General features: G+C 38.3%; 1 protein-coding gene and 1 non-coding gene across 10 annotated transcripts in view; one reads left to right on the top strand and one right to left on the bottom strand.

Moving 5' to 3' along the window:
* The first annotated feature begins 5881 nt into the window (after positions 1 to 5881).
* Cstpp1 (centriolar satellite-associated tubulin polyglutamylase complex regulator 1) overlaps positions 5882 to 22405 on the top strand; it is a 193699-nt gene continuing 177175 nt past the window's right edge. For 4 of the 9 annotated variants that reach the window (XM_078046102.1, XM_040284410.2, XM_005329990.5 and 1 more), the window contains exon 1: positions 5898 to 6056. In XM_078046102.1, coding sequence (XP_077902228.1) covers positions 6011 to 6056 — 46 coding nt within the window. In that variant the 5' untranslated portion in view covers positions 5898 to 6010. Of the gene's footprint in view, positions 6057 to 22405 lie in introns of all 9 variants that reach the window. The other 5 variants (XR_013437584.1, XR_013437579.1, XM_040284408.2 and 2 more) reach the window with 4 other exon arrangements.
* On the bottom strand, positions 18961 to 19103 carry LOC120890154 (small nucleolar RNA SNORA67). Its single transcript, XR_005734402.1, has one exon. It is a non-coding gene; the product is annotated as a small nucleolar RNA SNORA67 (small nucleolar RNA).

Below are 22405 nucleotides of genomic sequence, written 5' to 3'. Positions count from 1 at the left end.
CAATAAACTCGCGTAACAATGTAAAGAATAGCTTGGGGAATAACTCGGTGACTCCAATGTGTTTGTCCTGAGATTTTGGAATTGGAGACTGCCAGTTCATATCCTAAGTGGACTTACTGATTTTTTTATATTTTCCCTCTTATTTTCCTGATTTGAGTCTTATGTTTACATGCAGCTTTGTCTCTGAGACTTTTGCTTAGTTACTTGATATTTGGTGGTGGGGCATTTTTAAAATATGGTGGCCTGTCACACACAGTATTGAGATGTAGGAATGGTGTGCCATTGTTTTCTTATTGGTTTATTGTTTGTTTGTTTTGGGTATTGGGGATTGAACTCAGGGACACTTAACCACTGAGCCACATCCCCAGCCATATTTTGTATTTTATTTAGAGACAGGGTCTCACTGAGTTGCTTAGCACCTTGCTTTTATTGAGGCTGGCTTTGAACTGGTGATCCTCGTGCCTCAGCCTCTTGAGCTGGGATTACAGGTATGTGCTTCTACACCCAGCTCTGATTGGCTTTTTATGCTTGCATTTTCTTTCTTTCTGGGTCTGGCTAAGTTGCTTAGGGCCTCACTATGTTGCTGAGGCTGCCTTTGAACTTGTGATCCTCTTGCCTCAGCCTGTTGAGCCCCTGGGATTACAAGTGTGCTCTATCGCACCTGGTGATGCCTTGATTATTTATTTATTTATTTATTTATTTTTGAGATGGGAGTCTCACTTATGTTGCATAGCCTGCTCTTGGAATTCCTGGGCTCAACAAATCCTCCTGTCAGACATGTACCACCATACCCAGCTGATGCCTTCTATTTCCCTGACATTTTTTATTTTTTTTAAATATTTTTTAAGTTGTTGATAGACCTTTATTTTATTTATATGTGGTGCTGAGAATCAAACCCAGTGCCTCACACATGCCAGACAAGTGGGCTACCACTGAGCCCCAGCCCCAGTCCCTTCCTGATCTTTTTGTTTATAATTAATTTGTTTTATGAGTTGGTTGTTATGAGGGAACCATAAATCCTATGGATTTGATGGCCTTCATTTTTCTAGACTTTTAATCTAGAAGGAAGCAACTTCACTTAACAGCCATTTATGGTATAACGGCTTTTGGCCTGACCTTATGCACAGTCCTAGGAATTTAAAGATGAATGAAGACAGTCTCTGCCCTCAAGGAACTCACAATCTAGTAGGAGAGTTCAGATTACTGGAGATTGAACCCAGGGGCATTTAAACATTGAGCCACTTCTCCAGCCCTTTTTATATCTTAGTTAGAGACAAGGTCTTCTTAGGTTGCTTAGGGCCTTGCTAGTTTCTGAGGCTGGCTTTGAACTCGCAGTCCTCCAGCCTCTGCCTCCCAAGCTGCTGAGATTACAGGCCTGCACCACTGCAGTTAGCTCAAAGAATAATTTTTAAAAAGAGATAAATACTTATAAAAGTGTGTACTCTAGGATAGGGAAGACAACTAATTTTTGTAGGCTATTAAGAATCAGAAAATGGGGCTGGGACTATAGCTCAGTTGGTAGAGTGTTTGTGTTGCATGCACAAGGCCCTGAGTTTAACCCCAGCACCACACACACACACACACACACACACACACACACACACACACACAACACACACACACACACACACACACACACACACAAAGAATCAGAAAATCACTGGTGTGATGGCCCTTGCCTGTAATCCCAGTGGCTGGGGAGGCTGAGACAAGAGAATCATGAGTTCAAAGCCAGCCTCTGCAATGGCCAGGTGCTAAGCAATTCAGTGAGACCCTGTCTCTATAAATAAAACAAAATAGGGCTGAGATGTAGCTCAGTGGTCAAGCACTTCTGGGTTCAATCCCTGATACCAAAAAAAAAAAAAAAAAAAAAAGGAAAAAGAAAAACCAGATATCATCCACCCTTTCAAATTATATGAAAGTGTAATTCCCAGTTTTTTGCAGCCTTTGATAATATGAAATAATAAGAAGGTACAAGTCTGTTATTGCCTTTGAGCTCCAGTTCAATTTAAGCCATGTCCTCTTGACCATTTTCTTAGGATGCATTAGTTATTCTTAACAGTCCAAGAGTTTGTGAACATTTCTTTTTATTTGCAAATGTTCCAAAGCTTGGTCTGTTGATACGTGGCCAGTTCAAAATAACTTTTCTATAGATAGCATTTTTAATTTGAACATGTTAATCCCAGACAATGGCATCACACTTAGTTTCTATTTTGCTCTTGTGGAGGATAAGTCTTTTAAGAGCCTCATAGCTCAGCATGAATTTCATGACCCGCATTTCTTAGTAGCTACTTTGCCTTTAGCATCTTTTCTGCTTGATGAGTTGATAAAAGCGTGTCCTAGTTTCTTCAACCTGTTTTGTAACAATAATTCAATCTGCATTTATTCTTTCCTTATTGCTTCCTTGAGGTTTAAAATCTATTTAGTATATTCATGATTATTTTTCTGTAGTTTTCAACTTCAGGGAGGATTTTCTTCTCTGTCAGTCTCTAATAGATCCTCCGTAATATCCGAGATGTCTGTTAATTTTCTCTTTATAAAATCAGAAATTATAGGGCTGAGGCTGTAGCTCAGTGGCAGAGTGCTTGCCTAGCATGTGTGAGGCACTGGGTTCCATCCTTAGCACCACATAAAAATAAACAAATAAAATAAAGGCATTCTGTCCATTTACAACTACGAATTTTTTTTAAATCAGAAATTATAATCTGATGGTGATGTATAAGCATATCCTCTGTCTTGTGGATGTCTCCCGCATTGTTCAGAGTACGATGCTTCATTCTTTTTGCTGTAGTTCTTGCCTTTAACATCTCCTGTTCTATTTTTGATCAATTTCATATCACTTGTTTCTTTCCTGGATTGTGGCATTGTCTTCTGTCTTTTTGCTTGGGTGACTACTTGTTTCCGTAAATTTTTTTTTGAAATATGATAATTTAGGAACCCGAAAAGTTGACTTAAACTGTAGGTTGACTTTTTGTTTTATGGACACAATATCTTTATTTATTTATTTATTTATTATGTGGTGCTGATGGAACCCAGTGCCTCACATGTGAGGAGCAAGCTCTCTACCGCTGAGCTATAACCCCAGCCCCTGAAGGCTGACTTTTTTTTTCTTTCATTAACATTCAACAGTATCACAAAAATATACATGATTTGGGGGCTGGGGTCGTAGCTCAGTGGTTGAGTGCTTGCCTCGATCCTCAGCATCATGTAAAATAAATAAATAAATTAAATAAAGATATTGTGTCCATCTACAACTAAAAAATTTAAAAATATATATACATGATTTGAAGAACTTGTGAACATGTAAATTCTTCTTAAGACTGATGTTGTGTATATTTCACTGAAAAAATGTCCTCTACAGCTAATGTGTTGCCAAAATAAATTATTACATAATCTGTGACCAAAGAGAAATCTAAAAGTAATGGCTTCTTCTGGAAACAACAAACACTATCTGGAAATCATCACATCTGCCTAAAAAATATTTTAAAGATTTTTGTGCCACTCATGTATTGTTTGTTTTCAGGTTATAATACATACCCATTACAGAAAAAAAATTAAGAATGTAGAAAAACACAAAGAAGAGAAATGCAGTTAGTAATTGTGCCACCTAAGAAAACCATCTGTTATTTCTGAAAAAGCCTAGATTTTCTTTTTCTTCTCTCTTTCTTTCTTTCTTTTTTTTTTTTTTTTTGGTACCAGAGATTGAACTCGGGTACACTGGACCATTGAGCCACATCCCCAGCCCTGTTTTGTGTTTTATTTAGAGACAGAGTTTCACTGAGTCGCTTAGCACCTCGCTTTTGCTGAAGCTGGCTTTGAACTCATGATCATCCTGTTTCACCCTCTCAAGCCTCTGGGATTATAGGTATGTGCCAGGGCCCCCCGGGTCCAGATTTTCTTGAAGCCTTAATCTAGCAACCTCTTTACCCCTAAGTCCTTCTCCTCAATAGACTGTTTAGAACATTCAAAGTGGAAGGCGAACTTTAAATACATGGGTCTTTAGGATTTTTATGGAAGGGACAGAACTGTAGGAAAAACCTACAAATTGGTCCAGAGATGACATCTTGTTCTTATTTAGCTTTCTTTGAGTCATTAACAGTCGGGCGCCACTGGTGCTGAAACTTATCATTATTATAACCACAAATGGGTTAATGCCCAAACAAAGCTATATTCTTGGGGCTAGTTCCCAGTTTTACCACACAGACCCCAGTAGCAGCACCCTCCGTGTCCCAGGATAATGCTCCACAAATAAGAGGATGTCAAATGTTTAGCCTAGTCTTGAAATTCTCTTCTTTTATCTGGGGGGAGCTTCCAGTTGCCAGCAGGACAGAGCAAAAGGAAAAAATAAATAAATAAACATCCAGCCAACAAACCCTAAAAAAAAGAGGCTGTGTGGTTTAGTGGTTAGACCAGTAGCCTGGAAGTTGGGATTGCTGAGATCCTGTTCTAGCTCTCCCACTGACTGGATGGATGATACTAGACAAGTCACTTTTGTGACTCATGCCTCAGTTTCCCTACTTAGAAAGAGGAGAAGTGCCTTACATTGTTTTCGTGAACACATATGAAATTATCTGCAAATACCTTCAGGCTATTTGGGAATAAAGTAAAATTATCATCTTTAATAATTACTCTCCTATTATTTTATTAATATTACAGTAATGAGCCACAAATATGAAACTTATGAAACTCCTATACCCTCAAGCTGCATGGAAAAAGTGGTGGATGGAGCAAGGAGAAGGCAAAGTTTTTAAAAACCAGATTTGTAGGACTTTTCATCAAATACCAAATTAGTAAATTCATTACCTCAAAATACTAAACATGGCTCCTAGTTTGGCTTTGTCACTTTCTCCTTACCACATCCAAATTCGAGAGTGACTCACAGGAGCCTAGAATTGAGACACATATACAATTTTAAGGGAAAGGGAGAATTAGGAGGTTTGAGGCTCCTTGCTGGAGGAGGCTAAGAATAGGACACTCGGAACACAAAGAGAAGAACCTTCTCTTTCCTTCTCCTCCCAGTGTAGGTGGTCTATTGGTTTCCAAGTCCTTTTGATGGCATGATTTTTGTTTGCTTTCTGTCTTTTTCACAAAACCTCACCTTGTTGGAGGGGGTGGGGGGACATTTACTAAAAAAGCAAGGACAGAGTGGCTTTTTTTCTGCTGGATTTAAACAGTGAAAATTGCTACAGATCTGTTATTGGGAGTGGAAAGGAGCAGACAGAGAAATATCTGGGAACCTGAAAACTAATGAATACACTCTCTCCTTTCAAAGGAGAAGTAAGCAATTGGGCATGTGAAGAAAAAATCTAATACATGTCTTACTTCCTGCACCCTTCACCTTCAAGAAATAAAGTGTCTGGGTAGAAAAAAAGGAAAGACCCTTAGAAAAGGCATGAAATAATAGGGATGATAGTAAAAGGAGGACCCAAAAGAGGATTTGAAAGGAAATGGCAATTGACTGAGTACTTAATGAACACCTTTCGTGTGTCAGCACTGTTGCAGGCTAAAAGACACATCCCTAACTTCAAGAAGTAGCCACGTTACAATATGCACGTGAAAGCACTTTGTAGCAATGTAAGAGAGCACACGCTAAGTAGATAAAAATAGGTAATGAGACTGTTTATGGTAGTTCACGAGTGGGAATTATTGAGTCACGGTGACAGCTTTCTAAACAGGAATAGGTATGAAATTCAGAAATTGCAGATATGGATGGCTGACAGTAATTCTTTGACATCAGGAAATGTGACAGATTCAAAGGACTCTCCATCTCAGATTCTTCTAAAACCAAGTCCGCAAGAACCGTGTCCAACGAAACCTCGGCCCCCCGCGAAGTGACTGCTTGCGGAACTTGCGTGGCGGACTCAGCGTTGCGCCCCGGAGACTGTTGGCGTTACACCTCCTCCGCCTCCCGTTTTGCCTCCCGCCACGGGTGCCATGGCAACCGAGAGAGAGTGCAACCTGGGTTCCGGAAGCCAGAGAGCTGGAGCTTGGAAGGTACCCGGGTCAAAGGATGCTGAGTCCCGAGCGCCTAGCCCTACCCGACTACGAGTATCTGGGTAGGCGCTTCCTTCAACTTTGGGGAAGGAAAGTGAAGATGAATTAGGCCAGGGTGTGGGGAGGAGGCGGGGTCTGAGTGGGAACGGGTCCGGGTGGGATGGGAAGGGGCGGGGAAGCTGGGGTTCCAGGGCCTGAGCGTGGCCTAACGGGGAGGAAAAACTGCAGCTGGGGAGTAAAGCTTACGGGGTGGATTGTGTTCAAAGAGGGACACGTTGGGGTATTATTGATCTGCTGGTAGTAGAGTAAGTAACCTTGGAACCTGAAGTGTCCTGTCAGTCATTCCATGAATAATCATTTTACCGTTACAGTGGCAGCTAAAGCTGTTTTAGCTTTTCTTTTACATTAGGCACTATGCGAAGTATTTTACGTGCAGTATTCTTTGAAACTTCCCAACAGCACTAGAAGAAATTATGTTTTCTTCCCTTTTGCAGATGGTGAAATTAAGGCTGAAGAGGTAACTTGCATAAATAAGACCACACAGCTAGAAACAGTAGTGCTAGGATCAGAACCTGATTTACCTGTGACTTAACTCTTGAGCTAAGGTTGTAGTTGCAGTGCAGTGCTTTAGCACATTTAGTGAATAAGCATTTGCTGCATGAAACACACACATACACGTACAGACATATATATGCACAGTCATGCATTTTTTTAAAAAATATTTATTTATTTATTTATTTTTAGTATTTGGCGGACACAACATCTTTGTCTGTATGTGGTGCTGAGGATCGAACCCGGGCCGCACGCATGCCAGGCAAGGCGCGCTACCGCTTGAGCCACATCCCCAGCCCAGTCATGCATTTTTTATACTTAGTATCACAGATACTTTTGCATCCAATGCATAACAATATCAGTGTCTAGACTTTTGCTAAGGATTTTGTGTATTTAATCTCATTTACCCAGTACTCAATGAACCTGTGAAATAAAGCCTAGCAGGAACATATAGTGCCTACTTTTTAAATATGTCTCAGAGATAAATAAGCTTAAATTTTAGAAGAGTTTTAAACTTCCAGAAAACTGAGCAGATAATAGAGTTCCTTGTTTTACCCACTCCCATTCAGTTTCTTCTATTACTAACATCTTGCATTAATGTAGTACATTTTTTACAGTTGATAAACTGATATGATACATTATTAGTAACATAAACAAAAGTTTATGTTGGGCTTCTCTCTTTGTGTTGTAAGTTCCTTGGGTTTTGACAGATTCATAATGTCATGTATTCACACAGAATAGTTTTGTTGCCTTAAAAATGCTCTGTGCTTCATGTGTTCATCCTCTCCCTGTCCCTATCCTTTGGCAACCACTGATCATCTTACTGTCTCTAAAGTTTTGCCTCTTCCAAAATATCATATTTTTGGAGGACTGCAGTGTATAAACTTTTCAGATGGGCTTCTTTCTCTTACCAACAGGCATTTAAAGCTTCTCTGTGTCTTTTTATGGCTTGACAGCTCACTTCTTTGTGTTACTGAATAATATTCCATTGTATGCATGTATCATACACATTTATTAATGAAAACCAATCCTGGATAAGATTTTTGAATTGGTAATATGGAAACTTGATTCAAAAAAATCACAACCAATTGCTGTGGCACACACCTGTAATCCCAGTTACTCATGAGGCTGAGGCAAGAGGACCTCAAATTCAAGGCCAACTGAGGCAACTTATTAAGACCTTGTCTCAAGATAAAAAAATAGGACCAGGGATGAAGCCCAGTCATATAGTGCTCCTGGGTTCAATCTATCCCAATGTTTATAGTAAAAGTCTCTTCTAGCTTTTTTTCCTCCAGTCTGCTATGCTCTCAGCCATCCTCAGACACCCGGACTCCTGAAGTAAATACTATTATTGGTTTCCTGTGTATCTTTTTAGCTTTCTAGAGTTTATTAGGTTCATAAAGAAGCATATAGTGCCTACTTTAAAATATGTCTCAGTTATTTTGGTATCAACAGAGAGCTTCCTTGTTCTTTAAAATTTATTTTTAGCTACATAGTATTTGACTAATTTATTTAACCAATTCCTCATTAGTAGATAATGTATTGTTTTTTATCCTTTTATCATTACTAAAAATGCCTCAATGAATAAACCTGCAGTTTTGTTTCTTTATAAGTATGTCTACAAGAATGAATTACACAAGTGGAGTTGGTAGGTCAAGTGCAATACATTTGAAATATTTATATTGCCAAATTGCCTTTTACAGGGGATGTACCATTTTATACTGCCACCAACAGTGTAACATAATACTTGCTTCCTCACAATCTTGCCAGTGAAACAGACAAAACTTTGGGATTTATTTTCAGTCTGTTAAATGACATACTCAGGGCATATTTAATGTGCATTTCTTTTATGAAGTTGAATTTTTTTTTTACCAAGTTTAAGTTTTGGTCTTTGAAAGATTCATATACACATATGAATATATACACATAAACACATTGACAAAGAGGGGTGACGGGAGAGATAGTTTAAGAGATTGATCACATCTATTTTTTAAAAAAATTTTTAGTTGTTGTTAGACCTTTTTTTTATTATTTTTATGTGGTGCTGAGAATCGAAACCAGTGCCTCGCACATGCTAGGCAAGTGTGCTACTGCTGAGTCACAGCCCCAGCCCCTGATCACATCTATTAATCAGCAAAATGGGAATAGTTAATATCACAGATAAGTTTGCATCCAGTGCATAACAATATCAGTGTCTAGCTATACTTCGACTTTTGCTAAGGATTTTGTGTGTGTAATCCCAGTACTCAATGAACCTGTGAAAAAAGCCTAGCAGTATACTGTTCAGCTCCTTGGATGTTTGCTCTTTGAGTGACTTGGTGTATTTGATATACTGGTGCTTTGGTGAGCAGAAGTTGGTGATTTTTTCCTAGGCGGCTTAGGCAGAACACTAAATCAGTGGCAATGTTGATAATGAATCTACAAACAGAATCAGTGTCTTAGGTTGGTTCAAAGTTTCTGTGTTCATGGAGTCCAACCACCCACCTAATATTGGAATCCTGGACAAATCTCCTTTAGACTTTAAAAAGGCAGTTAAGGGGCTGGGGATGTGGCTCAAGCGGTAGCGCGCTCCCCTGGCATGTGTGCGGCCCGGGTTCGATCCTCAGCACCACATACCAACAAAGATGTTGTGTCCGCCGAGAACTAAAAAATAAATATTAAAAATTCTTTAAAAAAAAAAAAAAAAGGCAGTTAAGTTTCAAGTGTCTTAACTCCTTGTCCTAACTGTCAGGACATCATTGTGTCCTTAGAAGAGTTATGCCGATGGCTGGCTCCCATGTGGTTCATCAGACCATATAATTCAGCTAAATTGCATTGTTTTTAGTTGAGAACAACCCCTGTCTGTTACAATTTGGTCTCTCTTAGAGGCATACTGTTTTGAAACATTCACCCTCAATTTAATGACCATTTAAAACCACTCCCTAAACCTGAAGAAGGAAGATCTTGAGTTCAAGGTGAGCCTGGGCTACACAGTGAGACCCCATCTCAAAAACACAAAAAACAATATTAAACTAAAAACTCCACTTTCTATAGATTAGATTCTACTTCTTGATTTAAAAATTTAAATGCTTTTGGGTTTTAAAATTTGTCTTTGTTTTGTTTTTACAAATTATAAAGTCTGTTGCATGTGTATAGGGCTTAGGGAAGAAAATATGTAAAGAGCAAAGAAAATTGCAGAGACAGAAAAGCCCTTGGCATTCAGTGAAACAGAAAAGGTAAAGTTGAGTAGCCCTTGGTAAGTGCATCCAGAATCTCTGTTTAGGATTATGTATAAATTACAGGGATACCCATACAATGACTATCTATCTATGGTCTCCCTTTCTCTGCTAATCAGGGATTGTACTTGGCTTTTTGACTTAGTGAGGAAAACAGTCTTTCATCATATTGGGTAAACTGATCCTTTCCCCACTGACTTTGTGGATTAGCAACCTGTAACCAGGTTGGCCTGAAATGGTTTAGGATTTGAAGATTATCATTAAAGAAGAGCTCAGTAATGTTCATTCCTGCAGTCATCAGAATGGAGGGATAGAAATTGTGTTAATGCCCAGGCCTGATGAGAGAGAGAGGAGTCTGGTATAGAACCTTTTGTGTAAGATCCATGAAAGAGTTCCAGCCCCATGAAGCTACTTAGTGGAAGCTTCTGCCAGAGGCTGAGGTGTGTCTGTAAATCTGATTGGGTGTGGAGAACTCTCTAGAGCTGAAGGGCAGCCTGTTCTGGCCCTAGGTTTGCAAAATACACTACCTACGTGCTGACTTGAGTATAAGCAAGAGGGTGTGAGATTTATTTTTGACTCCACCTAATCTGGTGAAGTACACACTTTCACTTACCCTCCCAGCTGGCTTCTCTGTTTCCATGGAACCTGCTCATTCTCATTCAGGTTGGGAGTGGGTTGGCATAACAGGTATCTTGAGGAGACCAGATGGTTCTTCTCCTTTGGGGTCTGTGCAGTTAGAGGAATCACAATAAACGGGTAGGGTTTTTTAAAGCTATAGTTTGTTATTTTTCTACTTTTGTGTTTTTTCTTTTTGTTTTGTTTGAGCTTTTTAAAATTGTTTCTTTTTTAGATTATTTTCTGTTTTTTAGCTATACTTTTTGCACTCTCTGTATTTGACGGGCACTGTGTTTTATTTTGTTTAACCTTTGCAACTACCATATGAAGTAAGTACTATTATTAGCACCATTTAATAATTATTAGTATCACCTTCTCATTTTACAAACAAGGAAACTCAGTTTTGGAAAGACATTTATTTGCACGTGGTCACATAAGCAATGTTAGATGGTAAAGCAGGGATTTAAACCTAGGTTTGTCAGATTCCATAGCCTGTGCTTTTTCATTGCCACCAAAAAGATACAAACAAACAAATAAAATCAACTATTGGCCTAAAGGATGGTGGTCTTTCTTTTTCTGTTAAGGATGGAACTCTTGAATAGTTCACTAGTTTCAAATAAGTTTTCTAAATGAAGAATGGCTTATTCATCATTTTATACTGTTCTTTCACAATATAAATACTTCATACATATATGCTAAATGGAACATGAATAATCTGGCCTTAGGGTACCCAAATGTGAGTAGCTAACAGCAACAAGTAGGACTTATTAAGAACTTACACCAGGTACCATCTTCAGTGCTATATATATTTATACACATGAAGATAGTTTCATTTGTCGTTGCCATTTTCAGATGAAGACACTACAGCACTAAGATACTAAATAGCTAGGTAGTAAGGGTTAGAAACAGAATTCTAATCCAGAAGTCTGATTCAAGTTCATGATTAAACTCTGTGCTATAAATACTTTGAGCATCTTCAAAAAATGGGGCATTGAACTATTATATTAACCTATACCTGGATCCTGGATTAAGTTCAGTTGACTCCAAAGGGCTTCACTTAACATTTCTGCCATGAGGGGGCAAACTAGGAATCAGGATGGATCAGGGAATATTAAAATTCCAATTCACTCTTGTCCCTGGACTTTCTCTCAGGCAGATGGTAAGAAAGATAACTTCTAAACCTCTGAAATAATTGTATTGACAATAATTTGTGTACTTTAGATAGCTGTGTGACCTTGAAGAAGTTACTTAACCTCTCTGTGCCTTGGCTTCCACATCTGCAAAATGTGGATAATAGTAGAACTTAACTCATGCATATGAATATTTAGTACACAACCCAGCTGCCATGTTGTATCTACATTGTAAAAAGAAAGTACACAAAGAGTAAAATATCATCCTTTTAGGGCACCTGTGTAGGTGTTCAATAAATATTAACTGCTACTACTATTAGTATGATTTTATAAAAATATATATCTGTGGTCACCACAAAAATATGCCTCTTAGGTTTCTTACTACAAGGAGGAGAGAGAAATTGACTCCAACCCCAGCTCTAACACTTGTTCACACCGAGGTCATACTTCCCACAGGCTATTTCCAGTCAGTGATTAGGCAGGACAGAACCACTTCTAGAAGATGTGTGGCTCCTCCAGTGGCCAACTTTGACTTCATTGAAGACTCCTTCCCATTGCACTGCCAAGACCCTCTGCCCTTCTTTCTTCTTTACCTAGGGTCAGACCTGCATGTGTCTTTTAGCTTTTCCAGGCTTCCTTGGCTCTTTTCTCATTTTCTGTCAAGGGCCTTTCCCCCAGTACGTCTTTTGCGTGTCTGATCCTGTTTTGATGTCTGCTCTCAGAGTACCTGGACTAAGGCACATCTAGCAGTCACTGGTATATAGTCCCTGCCAGCCATGATAGTTTCTTTAAGTCTTGGCAAAAGTTCTGACATGGAACTCTTTCCAGATGGATGACTCTTTTAAGTGTTGCTACTCTTATTTTTTTTCTTTGTTGATATGATGACACATGAAATTTACTAGTCTGACTGCTAGACACAACTTTAATTTTTTGCTTTTGGATGGATCCCTATAAACTTATTTTTGTTTTAATATCATTAGTGAACTTTCCAAACCCAATTGTGTCCTAGGAAACATTGCTAATTACTGCTAATAAGCAGTAAATTAGCAGAAATCTTCTTAGGACCTAAAAGTGTTAGTGTTGTTGCAGAAGGAAATGAGATAAAATATAGATTTAAAAAATATTTATTTTTTAGTTGTAGTTGGACACAATATCTTTATTTTATTTATGTGGAGCTGAGGATCAAACCCAGGGCCTTGCACATGCCAGGCGAGCTATCTACCGCTGAGCCACAACCCAACCCCTAAAATATAAATATAAATAACTTCCAAAATCTTTGGAAACTGGATTTATGATATGTGAAACTAATAACTTTAAAATAGTTATGAACTTGTTCACAGAACCATCTCTTTCTTTTCCCTCCTCCTTATTTTCCTTTCCTTTCCTTCCCTCTATATAAAGCAAGGCCTGAATGTAAGGTGCCTTTTACCATGAGAAACATGCCATACGTGGGAGACAAGACATATTCTTAAATGGCCATACACAGAGATGCCAGTATGGAGTGTGTGGGCTGAATGATTCTGGAGCCAGCAGCTCTCTTGGCTCTTTCCCAGTTTGGTCAGCAACTTCTCTATCATGGTAGGGGCAGTAGTTCCCCTGGTGGCCCAGTGCTGGAGTGTGCCCTTTGGGAGTTGTTCTGAAAGTTCAGCTTAGACTTCTCTTTATTTCACCTTTCCAAGGACTCTGTAGGCTCTTCAAACTTTTTGTTGGGGTGCGGGGAGAACAAATGGTCCTGACTCTTGGCTACTCCCATTTCTCCAAAATAAATTGCAGGGTGATTTCTGTGTTATTCCAAAAGTAGCTCTTTCAATTTTCGACCTTGCTTATCATTTATACATGCAAGTAATCTTAAAATCTTTCCTTCAAATATTGTCTGAACATTGGGATCATTGTTTTTTGCACAAATACAATATTTGCTTAGTGAATGACTCTAGGAGGCTGAATAAGTAATTGAAGTTTAAAGAAAATAATAATGGCAGAGCAGAAGAGACATGCTGTGTTAGCCCCTCCAGTTCATCATCCTGTCTATAGCTGCAGCCACGTACCACAGTTACCTTGTTTTCTACTTGGCTACTTGGTTATTGTCTATTTCTTCTTAGTGTGTCAGCCATGAGGGCAGGCTTTTTCTCCCAGTATCTCTAAAATCTAGCACAGTGTTGGTCCAAGTGAAGTGCTCAATTGTTGAATGAATGGTCTGTTTTAAATAGCAGAATAAATTTTAAAATAAATGGAGGGAAAGAATTCAGTTTAACAAATAGTTCTTGAATTCCTACCATGTGAGAGACACTATGTTTTTTCTCCACTTTCATGGTTGAAAAAAATGGACGACTGATTTAAATCTGCCCTGGATTCTTTTGGATTTAAACTCTGTACCTAAGGTTAATTTCTTGGTGATACCATAGTTTTTACCTTTTGGTAGAACAAGAGTAAGATTTAATCCATTTTTCAAAAACTGGTATTTTAAGAAGGAAGGAAATTTTATGCAATTTTGGGGTGTCTCTGTGAGATCCTGTCCTTTGGGCAGAGTGGTATGCTTTGATTAAGAGTGGAATTACCCTTGTAAACTAATCCCCAGGACCTCTTCTGTGCTGGTATCACCCTTGTACCACTTCCCTAGCAGCCTTAGGAAATAGCTCATTCTATGATTGGAATTTCAAGTCAAAACACATTTATCTGAGCAGAATTTTAATGATTTATCAAAGAGAAGAGGGATTTTCCCAAACACATCTGAACTTACCAAATTACTGATCCCATTAGCTATGTTTTTTCTTAAGCACCTTTCTTTAAACAAAGCAATTACTGCTGAAATCATCAAATGTATTTTTCATAAAAGCTTTTGACTAACTTTTGTTTGATTAGCAGGAACCCAGTAAAAGTAAATATTGTTTGAAAAGGCACTTTCAGAGCCCTTTCTTTTTCTTCATTGAATTAGCTTTAAAAGCACTGTTCTTTGGAGAGAGTAAGAGCCTTTTTTCCAGCTGTCCTATTGTGTAGCTCAAGGTCTTGCTAATACTATTATCTGGCCCTGAGATTACAGGTAATTGTGATAAAACACAAGATTCAGTTTCTGTAATCTCAGACAGAAATCTGCTTGTGCCCCAGGACTTCATATCAGGTATTTGCTAAATTCATACTTCTCTCACCTGGGATAACCCCCTTGGCCTCCAGTAAACAGGTATCTGGCAGGGAGAGGTCGCATTAGGGCCCATTGCCTTAAAAAAAAAAATCATGTGGCAGAACTCCTCCTGTGGCCAACTTACTTACGACGTGCTCTAAATGGGAAAATTATATATTTTAAAATAGGCATGTTTGAAACAATAACACTTTGAATGTGAAATGTACCAAAGGCCACATGTCTTTGGCTTTACTTGTCAAATGAAGAGGCTGCCAGAACCACTCGGCTCCATGGTTCTCATGCCCCAAAGTGCTGCAAATTGACACATAAGGAGGCAACACACAAAGAAATTCAGCCCATGAGAAAGTGAGTGTGGGCACTTGGGCCGGCCTCCTTTTTCTCCATGTGGAGCTCTTTCCAGCTTGCTTCTTGTGTCCCATCTTAGTTTTTCAAAAAGGAGAGATTAAACGTGTCTGGTATTTCAGCATGTTAACTGCATGGGCCACATGAGGCTAGCACTCAGGCCACTGTTCAGCCTGTCATATGGAAGGAATTGCCTTTCAAGGGAGATTATAATTGTGTACGTAGCCACACAAATGCACATTCTGCCTGAAGGAAAATGCACAGAAGAGGAGGCCTTATGCTGCCACTCAGGTCCCTTTGTGGAAGCTTCACAAGAAGCATAGTCACCTCCTTTGGGCTTAATGAGTCATCTTTTTGTGTGTTAGCTACTTAAAAAACACAAAAAATAAAAAGGAAAGAAGAAATGCCCTCTCCCTAAGTGAGTTGCTTGTTTGGGCCCTGCAGCGTGGTCTCAGAGTTTTGTATGTTCCTGATGACATCATTTACGATGCTAATGCACAGACAGTAAACAAAAAATAACCTAGCTTTTGGGCATCTAGACAAAACTGAAAGAGTCCAATTTAGAGAAGTGATAACACTGTGCTTTATAAACACAGGAGCTTAAACAACCTGAGAGACCCCAGTCCTTTTTGGAATGTGGTGCGCTGAAAGATGGCTGTGGAGCAACCTGGAAGCTCAGTACTCTAGAGTTTCGTGCGGTTCAGGCTTGCGTCTGCCGTCTAGTGTTAGTCTCAGCAGTGTGTTCTAGTAATGGACAAAGTTGAGGGTTACCATGTGAGTAAGTTATTATGCTCCTTGTGCCATAGCATTTTGCCTAGAAAAATGGAAAGGGAAATATTGCCACCTACCTCAGAGGAATGTGAGATGACTGAGAAGATAAACATGCAGTTCTTTACAGGAAAGGTGTTTTGTAAATAGAAAATATTATCATTATTCTCCTTGATCAAATTTCCCCAACAAGTGGAGTTGATAAAAGCTACCTCACAGAGGGTTGAGAAGATGAATTAATATATGTCAAGTATCTTGAAAGTAAACTATTTAATGAGACCTATAATTGATTATCTTTCTTGATAGTCTATAAACGATCAAACCTGCCATTTAGACAAATGATTACCCTATAAAGTCTCACATGTGCGGTCTTTTGGCTTGTCTTCAAGGGCTGTCATGGTAGAGGATGGGGAATACATAGGTGAAGAAAATAGATTAAATCTTCAGGGAGAATTGCCATGGCTTTTTTTCTCTTCAAGGTTATGCCTATAAATAGCTTCTGGAGTCTTGCTAATCTTTGTTGCCATGTCTGGAGTAGGGACTATTTCAACCTTTGCTCTTTCAGTAAATATTTATTTTTAATCTCATATTTCTAAAGCAGAAACAAACTTACAAGGAAAAGAAGTAGTTGATTTGTCTCACCTTGTGAACTTTTTCTTATCTTTCCTAGTATGGTAAGAAAAAATAACTATTATTGACATCAGGCTCCCCAACTGGAAAGTTTTCAAAGGAATCCAAGTAGTAAAAACAACTCTGCCTATTATTGTCAGAGAAGAAGGGATACCAGTAAACTACACACACACACACACACACACACACACACACACACACACAAATACACAAACACACACACGTTTACTGAAAGAGCAAAGTTGGAAGGAGTCCCTGTGTGTGTGTGTGGAGGAGGGGGTACATGCACTACTAGGGATTGAACCCAGGGTTGCTCTACCACTGAACTACTTCCCAAACCCTTTTTAATTTTTTTTTATTCTGCTACCTTTCCTATCCCCTACTATCCCCCCTCCCCTTCCCTCACATCTTCTCTCTCTACTCCATCTACTGTAATTCATTTCTCTCCTTGTTTATTTTCCCATTCCCCTCACAACCTCTTATATGTAATTTTGTATAGCAATGAGGGTCTCCCTTCATTTCCATTCCCTTTTTAATTTTTTACTTTGAGACAGGTCCTTGCTAAATTACTGAGGCTGGCCTCAAACTTGCCATCCTCCTTCCTCAGCCTCCTTAGTTTCTGGGATTACAGGCATGCACCACTGCACCCAGCACAGTTTGAATTTTTTAAAATAAGTTTACTCCTTGTATGTATACCTTTGTTTTATTTATTCATTTTTATATGGTGCTAAGGATCAAACCCAGTGCCTCACATGTACTAGGCAAGTGCTCTACCACTGAGCCACAACCTCAGCCCCACAATTTGTATTTTTAAATGACAGAATTATCACTGACATCTCTTTGTCCATTTTTGTTGATATTTTCACAAGATTTTAGGTAGAAAAACTTGAGAAGACTCCTTAGGTAATTTTACAAGTTCAGAATTTCATGTTTTGTTTCTAAGGTTAATAGCATTTAGGTAACTTCATTTCTCAAATTTTGTTTTCTAGTAAGTGACACAAAAAAGGGAAAGGCTATTTCATTTAGATTCTAAATCCTCAGGCAGGGACCTGTCTCTTAATTAGGCATGGGTTATCCCCAGCACCCAAAAAACAGTCAGCCCCCCCAAAAACACATATGCACACAGATAATATCTCAATTTCTAAGTAGCACAGCTGCTCCAACACTGTCTTAAGTGGAATATGGGTTCAACTAGATGCTCTTAGTGTGCCAGCTTGAGTCATTCTCTTCTCCAAGAGGATAGAAGCAGACAGCAGTCTCATTCAGTCCTCACAACAGATTTGTGAGGAGGCACCAGACTGATCCTACTTTTCCTTGAGGAAAGCAAGATTTACATTATGTAATTTGCACATGGCTGCTAAGCTAATATGTGTGGAGCTGAAGTTTGAATTAAGTTATCTATAGCCAGCATTTTTAGCTGCTGTGCTTTCTTTCAGTTCCTGTTATTTCTTTTTTTTTAATATTTTAAAAAATTTTAGTTGTAATTGGACAGAATACCTTTATTTTATTTATTTTTATGTGGTGCTGAGGATCAAACAAAGTGCCTCGCACGTGTGAGGTGAGCGCTCTACCACTGAGCTACAACCCCAGCCCCAGGTCCTGTTTTTCTAAGGATCCTTTTTCCTTTTAAGTTCAATGAGGATTTAAGTGTATCAGAGCTTAAATTTAACAACAATTTCCACAGAATATTATAGGTTTCTTAGATTCTTTGGATATATATATATATTTATTATATATAACTAATTATATAAATACATAATTAAACATTTTCTCCATCATGCAGTGTTGGTATTTTAGACACAGTTTATTATACTGTGCATAGATATGTTGTGACATTTACCCATGAGAGAACATGTTATTTTTATTATGCATAGGAGGAAAGAGGACTCAAAAAACTTAAGTAATTTTTTCTACTTGTATGCAGATAGCAATTGGTGGAGGTAAGATTTGATTCTAATTTTTATGATTCCAAATTTAATGGTTTAAGGGCCAATCAATTTTAGTTAAATTCCACCTCATAGTTTTGGTTTGTTTTAGTGCTGGGGATTGAACCTAGGGCCTGGCACACTCTAGGTAAGTGCTCTACTACTGCTACTACTACTTCTCCTCCTCCTCCTCCTCCTCCTCCTCTTCTTCTTCTTCTCTCAAAAAGTGGCATTTATTCAAAGAAAAAGAAAATAAAATAACAAGATGTCCATCCACTGGCTCCCTTCCCTCTCCCTTCCAGCTGCTCCTTATCCCCTAGGATTGAGCCCTGGCTGGAGGTAGGTAGCAGGACAGCCCCTCTCAGATGAGGTCAGCAAGGTCTCAGTATCTCCAAGAGCCATCTTGTCTTCCTCTTTTACCATGTAAATAGCCACACCCTTTTGGCTAAAACACTCACTTCCACCAATTCTGTGGATGTAGTTTTCCTTGTTGGTGGGAAAGTCATAGTTGATGACTAAAGAAACTTGCTGCACATCAATGCCTCTGGCCTATGTCAAGGAAGATGGAAAAAAAAAAAAAGAAAGAAAGATGGCAAATTTAGCCTGTGAATTGAGAATACTGTGAATCGATCCATCCAGAGGGACGTAAATATGCATGTAGGCAGCCAAAGGAAGGCAAAAGAAACCAAGTATCCTCTGTTTCCCAAAGACCTTAGTCATGACAAGTTTTCTTCCAAGTTGCTACTTTCCTGAGAGAGGCACTAGTTGGCCCCATGGAGAGAGAATCACCTTGGATTAAGTGTTCTACTTCTGAACTCAACCCCAATCCTTTTTATATTTTATTTTGAGACAGGGTATTGCTAAATTGCCCAGACTGACATCAAACTCGTGATCCTCCTGCCTCAGTCTCCCAAGTAGCTGGGATTACAAGCGTGTGCCACAGTGTCTGATGACTTTGTAGTTATTAATGATAAGACCCCCCTCCATACTCATAATGCCTCTCCCTCTAGACTTACATTTTGTACTAGGTTTGTGAGCCACTGAGGTCTCCTAAACTTTGGCACCTCACATAGTTTTGTGCAGTTTATCTCTTAAGGGATTAGTTAGGGTGAGGGTCAAGCTGCTATTATAAAAAAGATCCATCTTTACTTCACCCTGGTCCATTCACCCTGGTACAGTAGCTCACAAAGAAAGAACTTTATTGTTCTTTTACTTAACCTAAATCCAGGATGTGCAAGGCAAGCCAAGATCTCATAGGCAGTCACAGGATTTCAGGCTAGTTGGGCAAACCATTTAAAATATATGGTTTCTGCATCATGTACAACCACAAGAATAGGATCCGAGTTAGATAAGTTATACTCCATGTGTGTATAATCTGCCAAAATGCATTCTATTGTCATGTATACCTTAAAAAACAAATAAAATAAAAATAATAATAATAAAATAAAATATATGGTTTCCAAGGATGGCTCAATTATAACCACTTGGAAAAAAATGAAAAGAGGTTTTTTTTGTTTTGTTTTGTTTTGTTTTGTTTTCCCATGAAAAGAGGAATGTGTGAGTCCAAGGCAAGGACCCTTAAGCAAGTGAAACAAAAGTTGTAAATATCACTTGTGCTCACATTTTATAGGTGAGAAGTCAGTATAAGACCCCTGCTAACTGCAGAGGAGTCTGGGAATTGAAGTCCAATTAGACAATTGTGTGTAAGAAGAATGGGAGCACAGATTTTGGGGGGTACAATCTACCATACCTGGTATATACAGTGGAGATGTCTCTCCTACTCAAGAAATGTTATTGGTAGCTGCTTGTCCTTATTCTAAAGCAAAGCACAGATGTATCGGTGGGTATTTGGCTTTTTCTCTTCTACCTCTACCTCTTGAAGAGGAAAGATATTTTATCCCATGTCCCTATTCTCCATATTTCTACCTCCTACCACCACTGAGCTTGGTTGCTTCTGTTTTATTTTTTCCATTCTTTTCAGGGTATAGACTTATCATAAAAACCTAAGTCTTGTCACCAAATAATTTTACAGGAAATAAATATATTTTCTTCCTAGACTGAGATTGACTGCTAAGAGATAGAGGAGAATCAGGAAAGAACAGTGCCACAGAAACCAGGGAAGGGGAGTTTCAAGATGGAGGGAATGTTCAGTGGGATCTGCCCTCAGAGAGATTGAAGAAGGTAAGAGCTATAGGAGGTTGCAGGAAAAGTGCTGAGGAGAGACTTCTGTCATAATATGCAGGATGCCTGATTTGCCTGGAAGCTAGGCTGGATTCATTCCAAGAATTTTGGCTAATTTTGAGGAGAGGAGATAGCAAGAGAAGGGAGGGAGAGTTTTATTTTTTTAGTTTTTAGATGGGAGAGACTTGAATATGTTGAAGGAAAGGAGATCGTATATGTGTAGGGAGACTGGGAAGATCCAAGAGAAGAAAAGAATGAGTAACAACCGTGGACACATTTTCAGAAGAAGTGGAAAAATTCTGTGGTCAAAGGTAGAGATGTACTGAGTGGGGTGGCCTACTCTTTTAATTCTAACAGCTCTGGAGGCTGAGCCAGGAGGATCACAAGTTTTAAGCCAGCCCCAACAATATAGTGAGGCCCTAAGCAATTTTGCGAGACCTTAACTCAAAAATAAAAAGGGGGGGGGGGCTGGGGACGTGTGTGGTTTGTTTAAGCACCCCTGGTTCAATCCCTGATACCAAAAACAAACAAACAAATAAACAAACAAAAATTGTGGCTGTGCAAGCCTGTTTTGGAAGTGAGAATCAGGTCCTACAAAGAGATCTTTGAACTATCTGAGCTCTAACAAAAATATATCAGCCTTAAAGTATGTTCAGTTATGTATCTATTTAACACAATATCACTTTCATTGTTACATTTACTATTGCCAAAGGCTTTACTGTTTTTGAAACATTTTTTTCTCAGTAGGAGGAATTCCCAAGTGAGAAATCAGATTCTAAGATGGTCATAGAATGGCTTTATAAGAACAATAGTGGTAGACTATAGTAAAGATGGTGAAAGACATATTTAAACTTAGAAATGTATCTAGGAGTTGATTATCTTTCTCTAATGACCTCTTCTTTGTCTTTGAAGTTAGAATGAAGATTATCTCCTTTGAGTTAGGGAAGCAGAAGTAAAAGGACAACAAAGAAAGTTTTTATTAGTTACTGGGGAAAGAAGAAAGAAGGCTTGACCAAGAACAAGTATAAGAATTCTGAGAACATTAAAGTACGTGAAGTAAGGCTGAAAAAAAGAAGTAACTAAGAACATTAGTAGGAACAAAGCTGACTATGTAAATTGGTAGAAGAAAAAGTACAAAAATATTGTAAAGTAATAATGAGGTGACACAATTAACAAACTTTTAGGAAAATAAGATGTCACAAATAATAGGTAAGGGGAAGAAAGATCCAAATAGCAAAAAATTCCATTTCTGCTATAGAAGAAAGTCCAGAGAATTGTTGTTGTTTTTTTTAAATTTGATGTTTGTTTTTCCTAGCTACCAAATTTTAAGTCAAATAGATCTACAACAGTAATAACAAAAATAGCTTGCCCCACAGCCTTCTCATCAATAAGTTCCACTCCTCAGATGAGACCATTTTAAGGTTTTTACTGTTTAAAAATATTTTTTTGCTGCATATTTTAAAATAACATGCTTAAACTGCTTTTCTTGATTTTTCAGTTTTAGATATTATCTAATGACTTTATGGAAGAGGAAGATTTAGTCCTTTTATATCTTTCAACTTCCCTTCCTCCTAGTTTTCCAATAAAATTATAATAAACCAATCAATATTCAGTGTTTATTGTATTTATATATATATAATGTAATATACTATATATATTATATATATAATGTAATATACTATGATAATATTCCTCCTTTTTACATAGTTTTCTTCTTCCTGGAATTAATGATTGCCTGTCTTTTGTGCAGTTTTTCTCTGAACTTGTCTTTCATTCATCTCTAAACTTTCCAGCCAACAGTCAAGTCTTTCTCTCAGTTCCTGTGAACATATCAGGTGTCCTGTATCATTAGCTTCAATTTCTTTTCTTTTAGATACAGAAAAAAAAAAATATATATATAAATATATATATTTATAT

This window comes from Ictidomys tridecemlineatus, chromosome 4 (assembly GCF_052094955.1).
Source record: "Ictidomys tridecemlineatus isolate mIctTri1 chromosome 4, mIctTri1.hap1, whole genome shotgun sequence".
In the NCBI taxonomy this organism is placed as follows: Eukaryota; Metazoa; Chordata; class Mammalia; order Rodentia; family Sciuridae; genus Ictidomys; species Ictidomys tridecemlineatus.
Note: the sequence above shows the minus strand (reverse complement) of the source record. Positions and strands in the feature narration are given on the sequence as shown.